The 24,395-nt window shown below is 42.0% G+C and overlaps 1 protein-coding gene across 1 annotated transcript in view; it reads right to left on the reverse strand.

Annotated features, from left to right (window-relative positions):
* The window catches only part of LOC103236753 (POTE ankyrin domain family member A), a 66,053-nt gene extending 47,051 nt beyond the window's left edge, over positions 1–19,002 (reverse strand). Inside the window, 3 exon segments of the mRNA XM_073018617.1 lie at positions 11,306–11,325; positions 12,621–12,630; positions 18,549–19,002. Coding sequence (XP_072874718.1) covers positions 11,306–11,325; positions 12,621–12,630; positions 18,549–18,808 — 290 coding nt within the window. The 5' untranslated portion in view covers positions 18,809–19,002.
* Positions 19,003–24,395: the final 5,393 nt, after the last annotated feature.

Consider the following 24,395-nt stretch of genomic DNA (forward strand, 5'->3'; position numbering starts at 1 on the left):
ATAACTAAGATCAGAGCAGAACTGAAGGAGATAGAGACACAAAAAACCCTCCAAAAAATCAATGAATCCAGGAGTTGGTTTTTTGAAAAGATCAACAAAATTGACAGACCACTAGCAAGACTAATAAAGAAGAAAAGAGAGAAGAATCAAATCTACGCAATTAAAAATGATAAAGGGGATATCACCACCGACCCCACAGAAATACAAACTACCATCAGAGAATACTATAAACACCGCTACGCAAATAAACTGGAAAATCTAGAAGAAATGGATAATTTCCTGGACACTTACACTCTTCCAAGACTAAACCAGGAAGAAGTTGAATCCCTGAATAGACCAATAGTAGGCTCTGAAATTGAGGCAATAATTAATAGCCTACCAACCAAAAAAAGTCCACGACCAGATGGATTCACAGCTGAATTCTACCAGAGGTACAAGGAGGAGCTGGTACCATTCCTTCTGAAACTATTCCAATCAATAGAAAAAGAGGGAATCCTCCCTAACTCATTTTATGAGGCCAACATCATCCTGATACCAAAGCCCGGCAGAGACACAACAAAAAAAGAGAATTTTAGACCAATATCCCTGATGAACATCGATGCAAAAATCCTCAATAAAATACTGGCAAACCGGATTCAGCAGCACATCAAAAAGCTTATCCACCATGATCAAGTGGGCTTCATCCCTGGGATGCAAGGCTGGTTCAACATTCGCAAATCAATAAACATAATCCAGCATATAAACATAATCAAAGACAAGAACCACATCATTATCTCAATAGATGCAGAAAAGGCTTTTGACAAAATTCAACAGCCCTTCATGCTAAAAACGCTCAATAAATTCAGTATTGATGGAACGTACCTCAAAATCATAAGAGCTATTTATGACAAGCCCACAGCCAATATCATACTGAATGGGCAAAAACTGGAAAAATTCCCTTCGAAAACTGGCACAAGACAGGGATGCCCTCTCTCATCACTCCTATTCAACATAGTGTTGGAAGTTCTGGCTAGGGCAAACAGGCAAGAGAAAGAAATCAAGGGGATTCAGTTAGGAAAAGAAGAAGTCAAATTGTCCCTGTTTGCAGACGACATGATTGTATATTTAGAAAACCCCATTGTCTCAGCCCAAAATCTCCTTAAGCTGATAAGCAACTTCAGCAAAGTCTCAGGATACAAAATTAATGTGCAAAAATCAAAAGCATTCTTATACACCAGGGACAGTCAAACAGAGAGCCAAATCAGGAATGAACTTCCATTCACAATTGCTTCAAAGAGAATAAAATACCTAGGAATCCAACTTACAAGGGATGTAAAGGACCTCTTCAAGGAGAACTACAAACCACTGCTCAGTGAAATCAAAGAGGACACAAACAAATGGAAGAACATACCATGCTCATGGATAGGAAGAATCAATATCGTGAAAATGGCCATACTGCCCAAGGTTATTTATAGATTCAATGCCATCCCCATCAAGCTACCAATGAGCTTCTTCACAGAATTGGAAAAAACTGCTTTAAAGTTCATATGGAACCAAAAAAGAGCCCGCATCTCCAAGACAATCCTAAGTCAAAAGAACAAAGCTGGAGGCATCACGCTACCTGACTTCAAACTATACTACAAGGCTACAGTAACCAAAACAGCATGGTACTGGTACCAAAACAGAGATATAGACCAATGGAACAGAACAGAGTCCTCAGAAATAATACCACACATCTACAGCCATCTGATCTTTGACAAACCTGAGAGAAACAAGAAATGGGGAAAGGATTCCCTATTTAATAAATGGTGCTGGGAAAATTGGCTAGCCATAAGTAGAAAGCTGAAACTGGATCCTTTCCTTACTCCTTATACGAAAATTAATTCAAGATGGATTCGAGACTTAAATGTTAGACCTAATACCATAAAAATCCTAGAGGAAAACCTAGGTAGTACCATTCAGGACATAGGCATGGGCAAAGACTTCATGTCTAAAACACCAAAAGCAATGGCAGCAAAAGCCAAAATTGACAAATGGGATCTCATCAAACTAAAGAGCTTCTGCACAGCAAAAGAAACTACCATCAGAGTGAGCAGGCAACCTACAGAATGGGAGAAAATTTTTGCAATCTACTCATCTGACAAAGGGCTAATATCCAGAACCTACAAAGAACTCAAACAAATTTACAAGAAAAAAACAAACAACCCCATCCAAAAGTGGGCAAAGGATATGAACAGACATTTCTCAAAAGAAGACATTCATACAGCCAACAGACACATGAAAAAATGCTCATCATCACTGGCCATCAGAGAAATGCAAATCAAAACCACAATGAGATACCATCTCACACCAGTTAGAATGGCGATCATTCAAAAGTCAGGAAACAACAGGTGCTGGAGAGGATGTGGAGAAATAGGAACACTTTTACACTGTTGGTTGGGGTGTAAACTAGTTCAACCATTATGGAAAACAGTATGGCGATTCCTCAAGGATCTAGAACTAGATGTACCATATGACCCAGCCATCCCATTACTGGGTATATACCCAAAGGATTATAAATTATGCTGCTATAAGGACACATGCACACGTATGTTTATTGCAGCACTATTCACAATAGCAAAGACTTGGAATCAACCCAAATGTCCATCAGTGACAGATTGGATTACGAAAATGTGGCACATATACACCATGGAATACTATGCAGCCATAAAAAAGGATGAGTTTGTGTCCTTTGTAGGGACATGGATGCAGCTGGAAACCATCATTCTTAGCAAACTATCACAAGAACAGAAAACCAAACACCACATGTTCTCACTCGTAGGTGGGAACTGAACAATGAGATCACTTGGACTCGGGAAGGGGAACATCACACACCGGAGCCTATCATGGGGAGGGGGGAGGGGGGAGGGATTGCATTGGGAGTTATACCTGATGTAAATGACGAGTTGATGGGTGCAGCACACCAACATGGCACAAGTATACATATGTAGCAAACCTGCACGTTGTGCACATGTACCCTACAACTTGAAGTTTAATAATAATAAATAAATTTAAAAAAAAAAAAAAGAAAACTCCTGTAGAGTACAGCAATACATTTGTAATAGTAATGATCATTTATATTTGCTATTTTAGTTTTCATAAAGATATAACTAAAATGATTAATCCATACTTCTTGAACATGTTAATCTATATATAATGAAAAGATACTTACATAATAAAATGTATACATAATAAAATCTACAAAATCTACAGGCACAGGCAAAAACATTCCCTCTACTTCTGAAGAGGCTAAAAGTTCACGTAAGATATCCATCCACATAAATAAGTAATAGAAACTGAGAATTGATATATGCAAATATTATATTCCTTCTCTTCCCAAGGATTATTTCATTCAGAATGAACTTTAACTAGAACTTTTCAGAGGTTTATTGCAGAAATAATAGATAAGAAAAAAGGAAAAACTTCACTTACAATACAAATGCCCAGAAATAAGTTTTATTGTATTTTCACCTAACACAAGAGCATATTCTGTTTGTGTATATGTATAACCTGTTTTTTTGTCACTTGGTATAGCAAAGTATATCTTTGCATATCAACGTATATCTGTATCTATTGACATCCTCAATGGTTACCTATTATTCCATTATGGATGCACTGAAAATTGATCATAAAATCAGTTATGAATTCTTAATACACTGCTATTTTAAGTAATACTGAGAAAGACAGATATATCAATTTCCCAAAGATATTTCAGTACAATGGAATTGAAGGGTAAAAGGCACATACATTTCTAAAATGTGGTTCTTACCACCAAAGTGTCTATTTGAAAATGGCACATATACACCATGGAATACTATGCAGTCATAAAAAACGATGAGTTTGTGTCCTTTGCAGGGACATGGATGCAGCTGGAAACCATCATTCTTAGCAAACTATCACAAAAACAGAAAACCAAACAGCGCATGTTCTCACTCATAGGTGGGAACTGATCAATGAGATCACTTGGACTCGGGAAGGGGAACATCACACACCAAGGCCTATCATGGGGAGGGGGGAGGGGGGAGGGATTGCATTGGGAGTTATACCTGATGTAAATGACGAGTTCATGGGTGCTGACGAGTTGATGGGTGCAGCACAGCAACATGGCACAAGTATACATATGTAACAAACCTGCACGTTATGCACATGTACCCTAGAACTTAAAGTATAATTAAAAAAAAAAAAAGTCACTCTTGCAAAAAAAAAAAAAGAAAAGTCACAGCAACTTAAACGTTAAGCAACTGTATAAGTACCGCTGCTCTTCACCCTCACACTTTGTGGATAGAAAACAGTATTTCAATCCTCTTTTAAATTCCTTCTCTCACCAGGAACACTAACTGTTTTCCTATGTGCAAAGGTCACTGGAAGATCTGCAAAAAAGTACTTTGCCCAATTTTAAATTGAGCTTATTTTGTTTTCTTGTTGATTTGAAAGAATTATCTGTAAAATGGGACACTAATCGGCGGAGCAAGATGGCCCAATAGGAACAGCTCCAGTCTCCAACTCCCAGCGCCAGCAACACAGAAGACTAGTGATTTCTGCATTTTCAACTGAGGTACTGGGTTCATCTCACTAGGGAGTGCCAGACAATCAGTGCTGGTCAGCTGCTGCAGCCCAACCAGCCAGAGCTGAAGCAGGGCGAGGCATCCCCTCACCTGGGAAGCGCAAGGGGGAAGGGAATCCCTTTTCCTAGCCAGGTGAACTGAGACACACAACACCTGGAAAATCGGGTAACTCCCACCCCAATACAGCGCACGTGGGCACACCAGGAGATTATATCCCACACCTGGCCAGGAGGGTCCCACGCCCACGGAGCCTCCCTCACTGCTAGCACAGCAGTCTGCCATCTAACTGCAAGGCAGCAGCAAGGCTGGGGGAGGGGCGACCACCATTGCTGAGGCTTAAGTAGGTAAACAAAGCCGCTGGGAAGCTCGAACTGGGTGGAGCTCACAGTAGCTCAAGGAAACCTGCCTGTCTCTGTAGACCCCACCTCTGGGGACAGGGCACAGATAAACAAAAGCAGCAGAAACCTCTGCAGACACAAACGACTCTGTCTGACAGCTTTGAAGAGAATAGTGGATCTCCCAACACGGAGGTTAAGATCTGTGAAGGGACAGACTGCCTGCTCAAGTGGGTCCCTGACCCCTGAGTAGCCTAACTGGGAGACATCCCCCACTAGGGGCAGTCTGACACCCCACACCTCACAGGGTGGAGTACATCCCTGAGAGGAAGCTTCCAAAGCAAGAATCAGACAGGTACACTCGCTGTTCAGCAATATTCTAGCTTCTGCAGCCTCTGCTGCTGATACCCAGGCAAACAGGGTCTGGAGTGGACCTCAAGTAATCTCCAACAGACCTACAGCTGAGGGTCCTGACTGTTAGAAGGAAAACTATCAAACAGGAAGGACACCTACACCAAAACCCCATCAGTACGTCACCATCGTCAAAGACCAGAGGCAGATAAAACCACAAAGATGGGGAAAAAGCAGGGCAGAAAAGCTGGAAATTCAAAAAATAAGAGCGCATCTCCCCCGGCAAAGGAGCGCAGCTGATTGCCAGCAACGGATCAAAGCTGCACAGACAATGACTTTGACGAGATGAGAGAAGAAGGCTTCAGTCCATCAAACTTCTCAGAGCTAAAGGAGGAATTACGTACCCAGCGCAAAGAAACTAAAAATCTTGAAGAAAAAGTGGAAGAATTGATGGCTAGAGTAATTAATGCAGAGAAGGTCATAAACGAAATGAGAGAGATGGAAACCATGACATGAGAAATACGTGACAAATGCACAAGCTTCAGTAACCGACTCGATCAACTGGAAGAAAGAGTATCAGCGATTGAGGATCAAATGAATGAAATGAAGCGACAAGAGAAACCAAAAGAAAAAAGAAGAAAAAGAAATGAACAAAGCCTGCAAGAAGTATGGGATTATGTAAAAAGACCAAATCTACATCTGATTGGGGTGCCTGAAAGTGAGGGGGAAAATGGAACCAAGTTGGAAAACACTCTTCAGGATATCATCCAGGAGAACTTCCCCCACCTAGTAGGGCAGGCCAACATTCAAATCCAGGAAATATAGAGAACGCCACAAAGATACTCCTCGAGAAGAGCAACTCCAGCACACATAATTGCCAGATTCACCAAAGTTGAAATGAAGGAAAAAATCTTTCTCAGAGAGAAAGGTCGGGTTACCCACAAAGGGAAGCCCATCAGACTAACAGCAGATCTCTCGGCAGAAACTCTACAAGCCAGAAGAGAGTGGGGGCCAATATTCAACATTCTTAAAGAAAAGAATTTTAAACCTAGAATTTCATATCCAGCCAAACTAAGTTTCATAAGTGAAGGAGAAATAAAATCCTTTACAGATAAGCAAATGCTTAGAGATTTCGTCACCACTAGGCCTGCCTTACAAGAGACCCTGAAGGAAGCACTAAACATGGAAAGGAACAACCGGTACCAGCCATTGCAAAAACATGCCAAAATGTAAAGACCATCGAGGCTAGGAAGAAACTGCATCAACTAATGAGCAAAATAAGCAGTTAATATCATAATGGCAGGATCAAGTTCACACATAACAATCTTAACCTTAAATGTAAATGGACTAAATGCTCCAATTAAAAGACACAGACTGGCAAACTGGATAAAGAGTCAAGACCCAACAGTCTGCTGTATTCAGGAGACCCATCTCACATGCAGAGACACACATAGGCTCAAAATAAAGGGATGGAGGAAGATTTACCAAGCAAATGGAGAACAAAACAAAGCAGGGGTTGCAATACTAGTCTCTGATAAAACAGACTTTAAACCATCAAGGATCAAAAGAGACAAAGAAGGCCATTACATAATGGTAAAGGGATCAATTCAACAGCAAGAGCTAACTATCCTAAATATGCACCCAATACAGGAGCACCCAGATTCATAAAGCAAGTCCTTAGAGACTTACAAAGAGACTTAGACTCCCATACAATAATAATGGGAGACTTCAACACTCCACTGTCAATATTAGACAGATCAACGAGACAGAAAGTTAACAAGGATATCCAGGAATTGAACTCATCTCTGCAGCAAGCAGACCTAATAGACATCTATAGAATGCTCCACCCCAAATCAACAGAATATACATTCTTCTCAGCACCACATCGCACTTACTCCAAAATTGACCACATAATTGGAAGTAAAGCACTCCTCAGCAAATGTACAAGAACAGAAATTATAACAAACTGTCTCTCAGACCACAGTGCAATCAAACTAGAACTCAGGACTAAGAAACTCAATCAAAACCGCTCAACTACATGGAAACTGAACAACCTGCTCCTGAATGACTACTGGGTACATAACAAAATGAAGGCAGAAATAAAGATGTTCTTTGAAACCAATGAGAACAAAGATACAACATACCAGAATCTCTGGGACACATTTAAAGCAGTGTGTAGAGGGAAATTTATAGCACTAAATGCCCACAAGAGAAAGCAGGAAAGATCTAAAATTGACACTCTAACATCACAATTAAAAGAACTAGAGAAGCAACAGCAAACACATTCGAAAGCTAGCAGAAGGCAAAAATAACTAAGATCAGAGCAGAACTGAAGCAGATAGAAACACAAAAAACCCTCCAAAAAATCAATGAATCCAGGAGTTGGTATCTTGAAAAGATCAACAAAATTGACAGACCACTAGCGATACTAATAAAGAAGAAAAGAGAGAAGAATCAAATAGACGCAATAAAAAATGATAAAGGGGATATCACCACCGACCCCACAGAAATACAAACTACCATCAGAGAATACTATAAACACCTCTATGCAAATAAACTAGAAAATCTAGAAGAAATGGAGAATTTCCTGGACACTTACACTCTTCCAAGACTAAACCAGGAAGAAGTTGAATCCCTGAATAGACCAATAGCAGGCTCTGAAATTGAGGCAATAATTAATAGCCTACCAACCAAAAAAAGTCCACGACCAGATGGATTCACAGCTGAATTCTACCAGAGGTACAAGGAGGAGCTGGTACCATTCCTTCTGAAACTATTCCAATCAATAGAAAAAGAGGGAATTCTCCCTAACTCATTTTATGAGGCAAACATCATCCTGATACCAAAGCCTGGCAGAGACACAACAAAAAAAGATAATTTTAGACCAATATCCCTGATGAACATCGATGCAAAAATCCTCAATAAAATACTGGCAAACCGGATTCAGCAGCACATCAAAAAGCTTATCCACCATGATCAAGTGGGCTTCATCCCTGGGATGCAAGGCTGGTTCAACATCCGCAAATCAATAAACATAATCCAGCATATAAACAGAACCAAAGACAAAAACCACATGATTATCTCAACAGATGCAGAAAAGGCTTTTGACAAAATTCAACAGCCCTTCATGCTAAAAACGCTCAATAAATTCGGTATTGATGGAACGTACCTCAAAATCATAAGAGCTATTTATGACAAGCCCACAGCCAATATCATACTGAATGGGCAAAAACTGGAAAAATTCCCTTCGAAAACTGGCACAAGACAGGGATGCCCTCTCTCACCACTCCTATTCAACATAGTGTTGGAAGTTCTGGCTAGGGCAAACAGGCAAGAGAAAGAAATCAAGGGGATTCAGTTAGGAAAAGAAGAAGTCAAATTGTCCCTGTTTGCAGATGACATGATTGTATATTTAGAAAACCCCATTGTCTCAGCCCAAAATCTCCTTAAGCTGATAAGAAACTTCAGCAAAGTCTCAGGATACAAAATCAATGTGCAAAAATCACAAGCATTCTTATACACCAGTAACACACAAACACAGAGCCAAATCAGGAATGAACTTCCATTCACAATTGCTTCAAAGAGAATAAAATACCTAGGAATCCAACTTACAAGGGATGTAAAGGACCTCTTCAAGGAGAACTACAAACCACTGCTCAGTGAAATAAAAGAGGACACAAACAAATGGAAGAACATACCATGCTCATGGATAGGGAGAATCAATATCGTGAAAATGGCCATACTGCCCAAGGTTATTTATAGATTCAATGCTATCCCCATCAAGCTACCAATGAGTTTCTTCACAGAATTGGAAAAAACTGCTTTAAAGTTCATATGGAACCAAAAAAGAGCCCACATCTCCAAGACAATCCTAAGTCAAAAGAACAAAGCTGGAGGCATCACGCTACCTGACTTCAAACTATACTACAAGGCTACAGTAACCAAAACAGCATGGTACTGGTACCAAAACAGAGATATAGACCAATGGAACAGAATAGAGTCCTCAGAAATAATACCACACATCTACAGCCATCTGATCTTTGACAAACCTGAGAGAAACAAGAAATGGGGAAAAGATTTCCTATTTAATAAATGGTGCTGGGAAAATTGGCTAGCCATAAGTAGAAAGCTGAAACTGGATCCTTTCCTTACTTCTTATACGAAAATTAATTCAAGATGGATTAGAGACTTAAATGTTACACCTAATACCACAAAAACCCTAGAGGAAAACCTAGGTAGTACCATTCAGGACATAGGCATGGGCAAGGACTTCATGTCTAAAACACCAAAAGCAACGACAACAAAAGCCAAAATTGAAAAATGGGATCTCATTAAACTAAAGAGCTTATGCACAGCAAGAGAAACTACCATCAGAGTGAACAGGCAACCTACAGAATGGGAGAAAATGTTTGCAATCTACTCATCTGACAAAGGGCTAATATCCAGAACCTACAAAGAACTCAAACAAATTTACAAGAAAAAAAACAAACAATCCCATCAAAAAGTGGGCAAAGGATATGAACAGACATTTCTCAAAAGAAGACATTCATACAGCCAACAGACACATGAAAAAATGCTCATCATCACTGGCCATCAGAGAAATGCAAATCAAAACCACAATGAGATACCATCTCACACCAGTTAGAATGGCGATCATTCAAAAGTCAGGAAACAACAGGTGCTGGAGAGGATGTGGAGAAATAGGAACTTTTTTACACTGTTGGTGGGATTGTAAACTAGTTCAACCATTATGGAAAACAGTATGGCGATTCCTCAAGGATCTAGAACTAGATGTACCATATGACCCAGCCATCCCATTACTGGGTATATACCCAAAGGATTATAAATCATGTTGCTATAAAGACACATGCACACGTATGTTTATTGTGGCACTATTCACAATAACAAAGACTTGGAATCAACCCAAATGTCCATCAGTGACAGACTGGATTAAGAAAATGTGGCACATATACACCATGGAATACTATGCAGCCATAAAAAAGGATGAGTTTGTGTCCTTTGTAGGGACATGGATGCAGCTGGAAACCATCATTCTTAGCAAACTATCACAAGAACAGAAAACCAAACACCGCATGTTCTCACTCATAGGTGGGGACTGAACAATGAGATCACTTGGATTCCGGAAGGGGAACATCACACACAGGCGCCTATCATGGGGAGGGGGGAGGGATTGCATTGGGAGTTATACCTGATGTAAATGACGAATTGATGGGTGCTGACGAGTTGATGGGTGCAGCACACCAACATGGCACAAGTATACATATGTAACAAACCTGCACGCTATGTACATGTACCCTAGAACTTAAAGTATAATAAAATAAATAAATAAATAATAAATAAATAAATAAATTAGTGTTTTAAAATAAAAAAAAAGAATTATCTGTAAAATGAAAACACATTTCTTATCTAATATATATAGTAAATATTTTACACGTATGTTGTCTTTTGCTAATTTTTTTCTTATATACAGGGTGTTTTAATCTTTATTTTGCCAACACAATCTTCAGAATGCCTGCTTGTGAGGTTCTTAGAAGGTCTTTTTCAAGATAAAAATATAACTGTATAAATAGGCATTTGTGTTTTCTTCTGGTACTTTCCTCATTTTGAATATTTAAAACTTTTAATCTATATTCCATCAGAGACTTATTTTGTGACATAAACATCTCGTTTTCTCCAAATAGCAGGCATTTCATTTATTAATAATTCATCTTTTTCTAAGGAAGGAGACCACTACTACTACTGATGCCTCCTCCCCACTACCTTGCCTAGTTCACAAGACAGGAGGAAAAAGAGAAAGCAAAAAGTTAGAAAGAAATAAAAGTAAGATAAATAGCCAGACAACCTTGGCACCACCACCTGGCCCTAGGAGTTAAAAAAAGGTAATAATAATAACATTAACCCCTGACCTAAACTACTTGTGTTATCTGTAAATTCCAGACACTGTATGAAAAAAGCATTATAAAACTTTTTGTTCTGTTAGCTGATGCATGTAGCCCCCAGTCACGTTTCCCACGCTTGCTCGATTTATCACGACCCTTTCACGTGGACCCCTTAAAGTTGTAAGCCTTTAAAAAGGCCAAGTATTTCTTTTTCGGGGAGCTCGGCTCTTCAAACACAAGTCTGCTGCCACTCCCGGCCCAATAAAAATCCTCTTCCTTCTCTTTTTTTTTTTTTTTTTAAATTATTATTATACTTTAAGTTCTAGGGTACATGTTCTAGGCATAATGTGCAGGTTTGTTACATATGTATACTTGTGCCGTGTTGGTGTTCTGCATCCATCAACTCATCAGCACCCATCAACTCATCATTTACATCAGGTATAACTCCCAATGAATCCCTCCCCCTCCCCTCCCCCATGATAGGCCCCAGTGTGTGATGTTCCCCTTCCCGAGTCCAAGTGATCTCATTGTTCAGTTCCCACCTATGAGTGAGAACATGCGGTGTTTGGTTTTCTGTTCTTGCCATAGTTTGCTGTGAATGACAGTTTCCAGCTGCATCCACGTCCCTACAAAGGACATAAACTCATCCTTTTTTATGGCTGCATAGTATTCCATGGTGTATATGTGCCACATTTTCTTAATCCAGTCTGTCACTGATGGACATTTGGGTTGATTCCAAGTCTTTGTTACTGTGAATAGTGCCACAATAAACATACATGTGCATGTGTCTTTATAGCAACATGATTTATAATCCTTTGGGTATATACCCAGTAATGGGATGGCTGGGTCATACGGTACTTCTAGTTCTAGATCCTTGAGGAATCGCCATACTGTTTTCCATAATGGTTGAACTAGTTTACAATCCCACCAACAGTGTAAAAGTGTTCCTATTTCTCCATGTCCTCTCCAGCACCTGTTGTTTCCTGACTTTTTAAGGACTGTCATTCTAACTGGTGTGAGATGGTATCTCATTGTGGTTTTGATTTGCATTTCTCTGATAGCCAGTGATGATAAGCATTTTTTCATGTGTCTGTTGGCTGTATGAATGTCTTCTTTTGAGAAATGTCTGTTCATATCTTTTGCCCACTTTTTGATGGGGTTGTTTTTTTCTTGTAAATTTGTTTGAGTTCTTTGTAGGTTCTGGATATTAGCCCTTTGTCAGATGAGTAGATTGCAAACATTTTCTCCCATTCTGTAGGTTGCCTGTTCACTCTGATGGTAGTTTCTTTTGCTGTGCAGAAGCTCTTTAGTTTAATTAGATCCCATTTGTCAATTTTGGCTTTTGTTGTCATTGCTTTTGGTGTTTTAGACATGAAGTCCTTGCCCATGCCTATGTCCTGAATGGTATTCCCTAGGTTTTCTTCTAGGGTTTTTATGGTATTCGGTCTAACATTTAAGTCTCTAATCCATCTTGAATTAATTTTCGTATAAGAAGTAAGGAAAGGATCCAGTTTCAGCTTTCTACTTATGGCTAGCCAATTTTCCCAGCACCATTTATTAAATAGGGAATCCTTTCCCCATTTCTTGTTTTTCTCAGGCTTGTCAAAGATCAGATGGCTGTAGATGTGTGGTATTATTTCTGAGGACTCTGTTCTGTTCCATTGGTCTATATCTCTGTTTTGGTACCAGTACCATGCTGTTTTGGTTACTGTAGCCTTGTAGTATAGTTTGAAGTCAGGTAGCGTGATGCCTCCAGCTTTGTTCTTTTGACTTAGGATTGTCTTGGCAATGTAGGCTCTTTTTTGGTTCCATATGAACTTTAAGGGAGTTTTGTCTGCGGCTCGTCCTGCTGCATTTCTTGGTTCCCTGCCTGGGAAGCGAGATTATTAATGGATGGTTGAGGCAGCCCCTTTGGCAGCTTATGCCTGCCCTGTAGAGCATCACTGTGGGGGACTCCAGCCAGCTTCAGCAATAAGGATCCTGAGAGCGCTCCCGGGTAGGCATTTGCCCCAGTGGAACGCCTTGTCAGAGCAGTGCACAGCAGGTCCCTATGGAGGATCAACACAGTGACTGAACACCAGGAAGGAACTGGCACTTTAAGTCCAGACATCTGAAACTTGGTAAGACTGGTCTTTGGAACTTGCCCACTCCATTTGAGTGGAAGCATGGCCTGATCACCCACAGCATGCCTGTACTGGCACTTTGGTTTTTGTTTTTGACTTGACTTGAATTAATTGCTTGATACTTTGGTTTAGTTTTGATTTTGACTTGACTCGAATTGCTTGATAAACAGGTGCGCCTTTATTGGCACTTTGGTTTTGGTTCTGATTTTGACTTGGCTTAAATTGCTTGATGAACAGGTGTGCCTTTAACAACACTTTGGTTTTAGTTTTGATTTTGATTTAGTGTAAATTAGACGAGTGAGTGATCTTTTACCCTTTCCTTCTTATAATGTGAATGTTGTTTTGTCTCGAGAGAAAAATAGGTCAGACACAACATAAGCCTACTCCGCTAGGAACTGTGTTAAAACATTTCAAAAGGAAAATTTCAAAAAGAAAAAAGGAAAGTCATCAAATCATCAAAACTTACTCTATTAAAATGCATGTTATAGAACCTTAAGAAAGGTTTTGCAGGAGATTATGGAGTTAAGTTAACCCCTTAGAGGTTAAGATCTCTGTGTGAATTAGAAGTGCCCTCTTTTGGTGTTGGATGGCCCACAGAAGGAACTATAGACAAGGAACAATTAGCCATGTATTTAAAGTGGTGACAGGGGTCGGAGGAGAGCCAGTGTACCTATATCAAATTCCTTTATATTGACTCATGGTTAAATATAATATAGACAAAACCAGCATAAATTTAGCCCTGTTTAACAACTTACTGCAAAAAAGCCAAAAATAAAAGTAAGAGCAGCTTCACCAGCAGACACAGAGTTAAAAAAAGGAGTCTCACAAACACCAAGAAAAGCCAGTTTTGCAGGAGCCGCCAGAGATAATATAAATTCTTTCTCCATATGTCCCAGCCTATCCGGCTTTACCAAGGCTAACAGTCCCCTCAGAAATGAGATTCAGGAGCTAACACACCCCAGGTCTCACCTCGAAGGGGAGGATCAGAACCTCGAGAGGCCAAGGAAGGAAGTCAAGCTAGTCAAGTGGGCCGTCTCAGAGCTGGTCTTGCTCAAGCTATGCAAATGCCTCTCAGGGAGACGCGAGGACCTGTCTATTATAATGACTAGGCCCACATCCGGGGGCGCAACAGACTTTCATCTATCAGCCCTTTTCAACCATTGATCTACTAAACTGGAAACACCCTGAACCCGCCACCTTGCTCCCAGCAGCTAGAGCCCTGTCGAGCATGACTGTGTAGAGGTGTTGGACTCAAGTTTACTCTAGCAGACCTGACCTAAGGGACCAGCCTTGGGCATCAGTAGACTAGGAGCTATACGTGGACAGGAGCAGCTTCATCAACCCACAAGGAAAGAGATGTGTAGAATATGCGGTGGTAACCCTGGACACTGTCATTAAGCTGAGCTCATTGCTTTAATCAGGGCCTTATAACTCAGTGAAGGTAAGACTGTAAACATTTACACTGACTCTCGGTATGCCTGTTTAACCCTCCAAGTGCATGGAAAATTACATAAAGAAAAGAGCCTGTTAAACTCTAGGAAAAAGGGAAAAAAAGACCCAGAGAATGCAACTCAGCTTCAGCATTTGCAGAGGTACTGAGAAGCACTTCTGCAGAGGCTAAGAGTTGGTATATATAAAAAATAAAAAATAAATAAAAATTTAAAAAGGCAAGTAATATAAAAAAAGATTTCAGAAACGCTTCAAGGAGCTGACAAGAGCCTAAGTCAGTTTTATAAGAGACTCTATAAAGCATTCTGGCTTTACACCCCATTTAAACCTGACGCTGCTGAAAATCAGTATATAGTGAATACTTCATTTGTAAAGCAAGCCCAGGGGTAACATCAAGCAGAAGCTGCAGGCATGAATACCACCTAGTCTACGAAAGTGGCCATCAAGGTGTATGTTAACTGTGACCAAGGAGCAAAACTGGAAAAGAGGAAAAGAAAAAAGAAAGGCTAATAGTAAGTGTAAAAAAGAAAAAATTAGCAATGTGAGAGGATGTGGACGTGAATGTAAATGTGAAAGAAGTCAAGTTAGGCAAGGATTAAGAGCCGGACAAGGCTAGAGAGAGATTAATGTGCGAGATGCAAAAAGAAAGGACACGAGAAAAGTAAATGTTCAAAAGGCAATAAAGGAAATGACCAAGGTCACAAGACAAGCACCTTGGAGGAACCAAATACTGATCTGATCAGACTGACGGGAAGCTGAAGAATGTAAAGACTAGGGCAGACTAGGCACCTTCTCATTAGGCTCCCAGGAGCCCATGGTCACATCAGAAGTTAAAAGCAGCAAGATTCTGCCATATCTGGATTACAATTTCTCACTGAAGGCTAAGCCACTAAATAGTTACAAAGGGCAGGGTGGGGAGAAGAACGCCTCCTATAAGAAACTTAAACAGGAAAAAGAGCCATACCTTGTGAAAATTTGCTTATAGACTTTACAGAATTGCCCCGTGCTGGAGGCTATCAATGCCTGCTAGTGATTGTTTGCTCATTTAAGACAAAATCAGGTTTTTGCCTGTGGTCCTCCTCTGAGTCAGGTGCACCTCCACCAAACAAACTAGGTATTTGCCCTATAAGATTTTGTTTGGTCGGCCACCCCCAAATCATAGGTCAAATTAAAGGTGACCTCCAGAAACTGAAGAAATTAACCTTAAGAAAGCAAATGGAGGCTTCATAAAATAGCCATACAATGTGTTCATAATTAAATAAATAAAAATGCCTATAAGCCTGACACCCCTTTAAATCTAATGACTCTGTTTAAAGTAAAATCTAATTTTTCTAGGACCTATATAGGATGGGCCCGATACTGTAACCTTGCCCACTCCCACTGCTGTTAAAGTTGCAGGCGTCGTGTCTTGGGTCCACCACAGTCAGCTAACACCGGCAGCTCAGGACAAGTGGACCAGCCAGCAGGACACAGATCATCCAACCCGGCTGATCCTGAGACGAGACCAAGCTGCTGCTAGAGACGACAGCCCTGCTCTGGTCACTCCAGAGGCTGACCAGTCTATGCACGGCTGAAGCTTGAGGAGACAATAAGCCCTGCTCTAGTCACACACCGGCAGCTGACTATGCACAGCCAAGGCTTGAGGATTCATCAAGCAAGTAAATGTAGTTAAAATCTTAAGACTAATAGTTTTCCTGTAATACTGTTTTCCTATCGTTCTGTCACTGTATTCAACCTTTTTCCCAGGTAAGGACCTCTTTTGTCCTTGCTGGATATGAATATGCTGTACATTGTTTTGTTGTTGTTACCCCCATAACCATGCTAGAAGAAACACCTATATAAGGTGTCCCCACTGTACACATATTACTTAGGAAATCCAGACCCCATCCAGCCCAGCAACAATTCCAAGTCTTGCGGTCATTCTTTAAACATGTAAACCAGAACCTCTTCCTTTAGCAAAAAAGAGAAAAAGCCTATTTGCTCAGTTGGCTGAAAACATTGCTGGCAGCTAGATGTTTCTTCATGTTATGTTTATAAAAAGGCTAACAAAAGAGACCAATGGCCTTGAGAAGCAAAAGAGTTAATGTCTCAAAATTTTAACTATTTCCCCAAACAGATGCCCCAAGTTCAAGCATCTGGCTCTTAAAAACTTTTATTATTAAAAAATACTGTGTTACTCGCTAAGAAAAAGCTTTTAAGACCCAGTAAAAAAACTAACCTGCTTAGGACATGACAAAGTTGATACATGTGCCTGTACAGGTTTAACACAGGTTTGATCCTAGGTCTTTATTTAGAAAATAGTTTCCAGCTATAAGAAAATTTAAAACCCTCACTGTAAGTGTATTACTAGTAATAGAAACTTGCTTGCTGCTCCCCTGTGTATGACAGTTGCTTCTTCAAATGATAAAAAGTTTTGTAGCTACCATGGTTCATCAGAAAACTTCAGCACAAGTGTATTACATAAGACACTATCGCTCTGTCTCACAAGGAGACTCATAAAGTAAAAATAAAAGTGAGAACTCCCACTAATTAGTGAACATTCTCAAAGTGGGGGCTAAGGAAGGAGACCACTACTACTCCTGCTGCCTCCTCCTACCTTGCTTAGTTCACAAGACAGGAGGAAAAAGATAAAACAAAAAGTTAGAAAGAAATAAAAGTAAGATAAATAGCCAGACAACCTTGGCACCACCATCCGGCCTTGGGAGTTAAAAAAAAGTAATAATAACATCAACCCCTGACCTGAACTACTTGTGTTATCTGTGAATTCCAGACACTGTATGAAAAAAGCATTGTAAAACTTTTTGTTCTGTTAGCTGATGCATGTAGCCCCCAGTCACGTTTCCCACGCTTGCTCGATTTATCACTACCCTTTCACGTGGACCCCTTAAAGTTGTAAGCCTTTAAAAAGGCCAAGTATTTCTTTTTCAGAGAGCTCGGCTCTTAAGACACGAGTCTGCCGACGCTCCCAGCCAAATAAAAACCCTCTTCCTTCTTTAGTCTGGTGTCTGAGGAGTTTTGTCTGCGGCTCGTCCTGCTACATTTCTACTAATATGAAATGTGACCATTATCAACTTCTAAATTCTTACATACACTTGGGTAGTTCTGGATTTTCTATTCTGTTCTATTCATTTATGTCTTTTCAGTTGCCGGTAAACAATTTGTGGAAATATTAGTACATTTTGATACCTAGAAAGGCAAGTCTTTTTCCATTCTGTTACAAAACACTGATTTATCAGAATAGTAAAAGATACCATGTGTAACTTAAAAATGTTAAAACTTTGATATTTTTATTTGGGCTTAGGGAAAGGTGATATATAAAGAACTCACATCTTGAAAAAAATGAATCTTCCTATTCAAGGACATGAACCATCTTCCCATTTCAGTTTCTTCCTAAGATTCCTCAATGAAGAACATATTTATATAGGGATACATTGACATAAAATGCACATTGGATTTTATCTAAAGAATATTTAGCCCATAAGTCGATATATTATGGGAATTATTTCTCATTACACACCTTTCTATAATGCATATAACATTGTTTTAAATGTATACATTAAAAACAATCTGCTGCATCGACTTAATCTTGCAAGTTAAACCACTTTAAAACAGTCTATTAAGTGTTATGTAAAGGAAATTATTATTGATTGGAAATCAGCTAAAATTTTTTTGTGTTGCTGCTCATAAAGAGGCCTTTGCGCCAACCTCTCTGAGGTTTCCACATCCAGGGTGCTGTGAAGCCTGCAGAGGCAAGAAAGTCAGCCCTCGCCCATCCCACAGAAGGGCAAATCCCCACCCCATCCCCACACATTCCGCCTCTGATCCGCTCTGGGGACTTTACCCCACCAGGCAGCTCTGTGGAGCTTGCCCAGATCTTCTCGACGGACGTGTTACCTTGGCTCCAAACAGGCGATGTCGTCGTGGTCTCCCCTAGAGTCTACGTGGTTCTTGCCACTCCCCCTGCAGGAGGGGAAGCAGTGGCAGCACCACTTGCCCATCTTGCCGCTGAGGCCAAAAGGCTTCTTCATAGTGGATGCAGCCGGCTTTGAAGAAACCTCAGCCCCCATCCTCTTTTACCAGCCTGGGGAGCCAGGTAGTAGCTAGCCAATCACCTCTGCCAACAAATTTCACCAACAAGCAAGAAACTCTAGGTTTCCAATCTTTTACAGGAGAAAGGTCAAGAACAGCCAAAACCCACCAAAGCAGCGGAGCCCAGCCCAGGCGGGGAGAGGCCAAGCCCAGCAGTATTTGCAAGGCCACACCCACCTGAGGAAATCCCACTCCCACCCCGGGGGAAAGCCCACACCCACCTGGGGAAAGGCCAAGCCCCTCCACCCACCCGCCAAGGAAACACCCAGCCCAGCCAGGGGAATGCCAAGCCCAGCCAAGAAAAGGTCAAGCCCAGCAAAGGAATGCCGAGGGAGGAAACGCCAATCCACGCAAGGACCAGGAAGCAAAGCTACCAACGCCAAGCCAAGCGAGGAACGCCAAGCCAAGCCGTTACACACGCACGTGCAGAACGCCAAGCCAAGCCGGTGCGGCGTGCGCGTGCGCACCTCAGATGGTGTCACTGCATGTGGCACAGTGTCCGATGTGTGCAACACGCGTGCCTGTAAGTTATAGTGCCACAAATGCCAGTGACAGCCTTGTGTTCCCGTCAGACTTCCTGGGAACTGGCCAAGGTTCAGGCCATTGAGAAGGGGAGGCAGCCCCTGGGAAAAAGCGTCAAGAAGCAGGACTGGGGCCAGAGCACCTGAAACTTGAGGATGCTGACAGTCTCCTCTGAAGAAAACCCCGAATACACTCGTGGCGGTGCTGTGCGGGTGGTGGCGGCTGCAGGGGAAGGGCAGGCTGGTGGAGCTCGCTGCAAATGACCTCAAAATCGTGGAACATAAGCCGCCCACGGTCCCTAGGGCCTGCCTGAGGCACCTTCTCTACCCGCTCCTCCTTGGTCCCCACCCAGAGCAAGGGGCCATAGGATTAGGGCTGGGCGGCCAGCCCCTGCCCCGTTGTCCCCAACCGGTGTCCAAGCTACAGCCAACCGCTGTGGGGCTTCTGGCCCAGGCTCCTCTCAGCTGGCATGCAACAGGGGCGGGGTGCAGGCCGCTGTCTCCAGGCTGGCAAGCCGTGGGGGCTTGGAGGAGCACCTACCACTGACGGAGAGATGCAGAAAGGCACCCCTATGTGCAGATCCTGGGAACAGGACGCTGCAAGCCCCAGGGAGCCAGAACAGGAAACCCTGGCAGCAGAGTTGAGCTGGACCTGGGCAGTGGTGCCGTGACCCTTCTGTGGGGACCTTCCTGCCACACAGCTCCACGCGGCCAGGCTCCAGGGTGCTCACCCAAACAGTAGGCGCTTTGGTGTGGGATGAAAAATGGATTCCAAACCTGGGACACAGACCTGCTCTTGCCAACAAAAGTAGAGGAGAAGCGAATTAAAAGTGCAAAAAGAATGTATTCTTTTGTAACTCAAGTCTTGCCTGATCTGCAGGGTTAAGCTAAGGCTCCTCTTGCTTGATACTAAATGAACTTTTGAATGAAATAGGAAAAGGAAAGAAGACATACACTCTAAATCTCCTTGTCCCACTGTGATCCCCTGAGCCAGCAAGCAAGGGGAGGCCTGGCCGCCTGGGCCCTCTCCCCACCTGAGAGCAGAGCAGTTTCCTCCAGGGTTGCAGGGAGCAGCTGGGCTCAGTGGGGCTGGGCCACCCTTCCTTCCTTTATGGGTATCCCCACACCTGCATTCCCCCATGCGGAGTTCCATGATCCGGGTTCAAATCCCAGCTCCGACCCTCATTACTTGTGCCACCTGGCAAATGCCTTATTCCCAGGCACTTGCTGTCTCTGTCCTTATCGACAGGAGGGATGGGAGCCGGTGTCCCTGGAAAGCAGCATTGTGACAATCAAACACAAGCAGGAGCAGGCAGACATGTGGACAGGGGCCTGGCTGCTGGGGGTGCTCACCAGAGGGCATCAACCCATCTGCCCAGGTGGTCTTGCAAGTCTCAGCACTTATTAGGCACCTGACTATGGCAGACATCTGAACAAAGCCCTGAGCTGCCCTGGGGAATGTGACCAGGGTGATGGACCAGGAAGGACAGTTGGGGTGCTTGGCATGAGTAAGGAGGGGTCAGAGAAATGCCACTCTCTTCCCACCAGCTATGAGTCCTGGATCATCTGTATGGGGCACCCTCAGTGGGCTGAGAACCCAGAGATGCCACAAGGCTTGAGCTGCATCCTAGGCTTCCTGAATTCCAGCCCAGCCATGGCCCAGGTCTGGGGGTACTTTAGGATCTGAGTTGGGATGAGGAGGTGCCAGGTGACACTCCTCCTATGTCCCAGGATCTGGTCAAGAAGGTGATGCCCTGTCACTGCCTGGCTCCAACTGGTCTCAGTGAAACAATTAGGGCAAGAAGCCCCTAGTACCCACCTTCTAGGCCACCAACACCCAGGTCCACAGTGTGGCCACCTGAGTCAGCACCACTTGCCTTGGGAGCCAGAGCATGAAAGCCCAGACAGGACCAGCATGGTGGAGGAGTGGATGCAGGTGAGCACGATGTGTTGTGTGGATCCAAAGAGCCCCTCTCTGGAGACTTGGACATAACCTCTCGATCTTAAAAAAAAAATCATTGCCTGTAATCCCAGCACTTTGGCAGGCCGAGGTGGGCGGATCACAAGGTCAGGAGATCAAGATTATCCTGGCTAACATGGTGAAACCCCGTCTCTACTAAAAATACAAAAAATTAGCCGGGCACGGTGGCGAGCGCCTGTAGTCCCAGCTACTCGGGAGGCTGAGGCAGGAGAATGGTGTGAACCCGGGAGGCAGAGCTTGCAGTGAGCTGAGATCGTGCCACTGCACTCCAGCCTGAGCGACAGAGCAAGACTCCATCTCTAAAAAACAAAAAAAACCCAAAAAAACAAAAAAAAATTGACACCCATAATATTTTACCTATTTAATAGGGTACATACGAGCGTTTGTTACATGCAGTAAATGTGTACTCTGGCTACTTTGAAATATTGTTGCTTCGTTACTCTAGTCTGCTATCAAACATTACAGCTCATTTCTACTAACTGTATGTTTGCACCCAATAGTCACCCTCTCTTCATTCTCCCTTCCACACACCCAGTCTTCCCGGACTCTAGTATCTACCACTGTATTCTCTGTGTCCATGAGATCAAGTTTTTTTAGCTCCCACATGTGAGTAAGAACCTGCAGTATCTTTCTGTGCCTGGCTTATTTCACTTATCATAATGACTTCAAGATCTATCCATGTTTTTGCAAATGATATGATTTCATTATTTTTTATTGCCAAATAGTGTTCTATTGTGTACATTTTGCACATTTTACTTAGCTATTCATTTGTTGATGGATACTTGGGTTGATTCCATATCTTTGCTATTGTGAATAGTGCTATGATAAACATGACAGTGCAGGTATCCCTTTGCTACACTATTTTTTTTTTTTTTAAGAAACAGTCTCACTCTGTCACCCAGCCAGTTCAGTGGCGCAATCTCGCCTCCCCACAAGCTCTGCTTCCTGGGTTCAAGTGATTCTCCTGCCTCAGCCTCCCCAGGTAGCTGGGATTACAGGTGTGTGCCAAAATGCCAGGTTAATTATTTTTTGCATTTTTAGTAGAGATGGGGTTTATCCATGTTATCCAGGCTGGTCTCAAACTCCTGACCTCAAGTGATCCACCTGCCTTGGCCTCCCAAAGTGCTGGGATTACAGGCATGAGCCACCATGCCTGGCCTGAACTCTTTCCTTTGGATAAATACCCAGTAGTGGGAATGTTGGACATAGAACAGTAGTTCTATGTTTAAGTTTTTTAGAATTCTCCATACTGGTTTCCATCATGGTTATACTGATTTGCATCCTACTGACAGTGTAACAGAGTTTCCATTTCTCTGCATTCTCACCAGCATCTGTTATTTTTTGTCTTTTTAATAATAGCCATTCTGAGGTGAGATGATATCTCATTGTGGTTTTGATTTGCATTTCCCTGATCAATGATGTTGAGCATTTTCTCATATACCTGTTAGTCATTTGTATGTCTTTTGAGAAAAGTCTATTCCTGTCCTTGGCCCATTTTTAATGGGATTGTTTCATTACTTTTGAGGAATTTGAGTTCCTTGTGTACTCTGCATATTAGTCCCCTGTCAGATGAGTAATTTGCAGTTATTTTCTCCCATTCAAGGGGCTGTCTCTTCACTGTGTTGTTTCTTTGGCTGTGCAAAAGCTATATCCCACTAATCTATTTTTGCTTTTGTTGCCTGTGCTTTTGAGATCTCAGCCATAAATTATTTGCCTAAACCAAAGTCCTGAAGAGTTTTCCCTATGTTTTTTTCTAGCCATTTCATAGTTCCAGGTCTTAAATTTAAGTCTTTAATCTATCTTGAGCTGGCTTCTATCTTCTACCTGAGAAATGGAACAAGTTCAGAATGATTTTACTGATATAGTAAGAAGACTGTGCATAACTAGAAATAATGGTCATGAGAAATCCATTGTGTGTTAATAAGGGGGCATTTTTTGTTTGTTTGTTTTTGAGATGGAGTCTCACTCTGTCACCAGGCTGGAGTGCAGTGGTGCGATCTTGGCTCACTGCAACCTCCGCCTCCCAGGTTCAAGCAATTCTCCTGCCTCAGCCTCCCAAGTAGCTGGGACTAGAGGCGTGCACTACTACACCTAATTTTTGTATTTTTAGTAGAGACGGGGTTTCACCATGTTGGCCAGGATGGTCTCGATCTCTTGACCTCGTGATCTACCTGCCTCAGCCTCCCAAAGTGTTGGGATTACATGCATGTGCCACTGTACCTGGCCAATAAGGGGGTATTTTTGTATTTTTTTTCTTAGAAACAAAGAGGCCAATTCCACATCAAAACTAAATGTATGATTTTCAAAGAGGACGCCTTGAGAATCTAACCAAATCTAACCATTATTTAAAATTATTTGGTAAACTGTGTCACTTAGGTGGCAGAAGATAAGAATTACAGGAAGTTAAATTCTTGAAAAATCCACAAAAATGTACTGTGCTTGGAGAGAAACTTGTAAAAGTTATTGCCCCTTTACCATGATTTGATATCAAAAATACTGTAATATATCACTACTTTTATTTGATCAGATTTTAGCTGATTAAAGTTTTGGTCTTAATTGCTATTTTACAAAATAGATGCTCACTCTGAGCATATACTTCTACAACCAGTTTTAGGAACTTAAAATTTTTATATAATTTCATATGTTGTTACAAGAATAGTACCAAGAATGCTCCTTCTTCTCTTAATCAGGACTCACCAATTTCTAACATTTTGTTCCATTTTGTATAATTTGTCTATTTACATATCTTTTTTTTTTTTTTAGTAATATGAGAGGAAATTAGGGACATAATCACCCCTAGGTGTGTATTTCCTAAGAATAAGGGTAATCTTTTTTTTTTTTTTTTTTTTTTTTTGAGACAGAGTCTAGCTCTGTCGCCCAGGCTGGAGTGCAGTGGCGCAATCCTGACTCACTGCAAGCTCCGCCTCCCAGGTTCCTGCCAGTCTCCTGCCTCAGCCTCCCGAATAGCTGGGACTACAGGCACCTGCCACTACACCCGGCTAATTTTTTAGATTTTTAGTAGAGACAAGGTTTCAACTGTGTTAGCCAGGATGATCTCGATCT

This window comes from Chlorocebus sabaeus, chromosome 8 (assembly GCF_047675955.1).
Source record: "Chlorocebus sabaeus isolate Y175 chromosome 8, mChlSab1.0.hap1, whole genome shotgun sequence".
Lineage (NCBI taxonomy): Eukaryota > Metazoa > Chordata > Mammalia > Primates > Cercopithecidae > Chlorocebus > Chlorocebus sabaeus.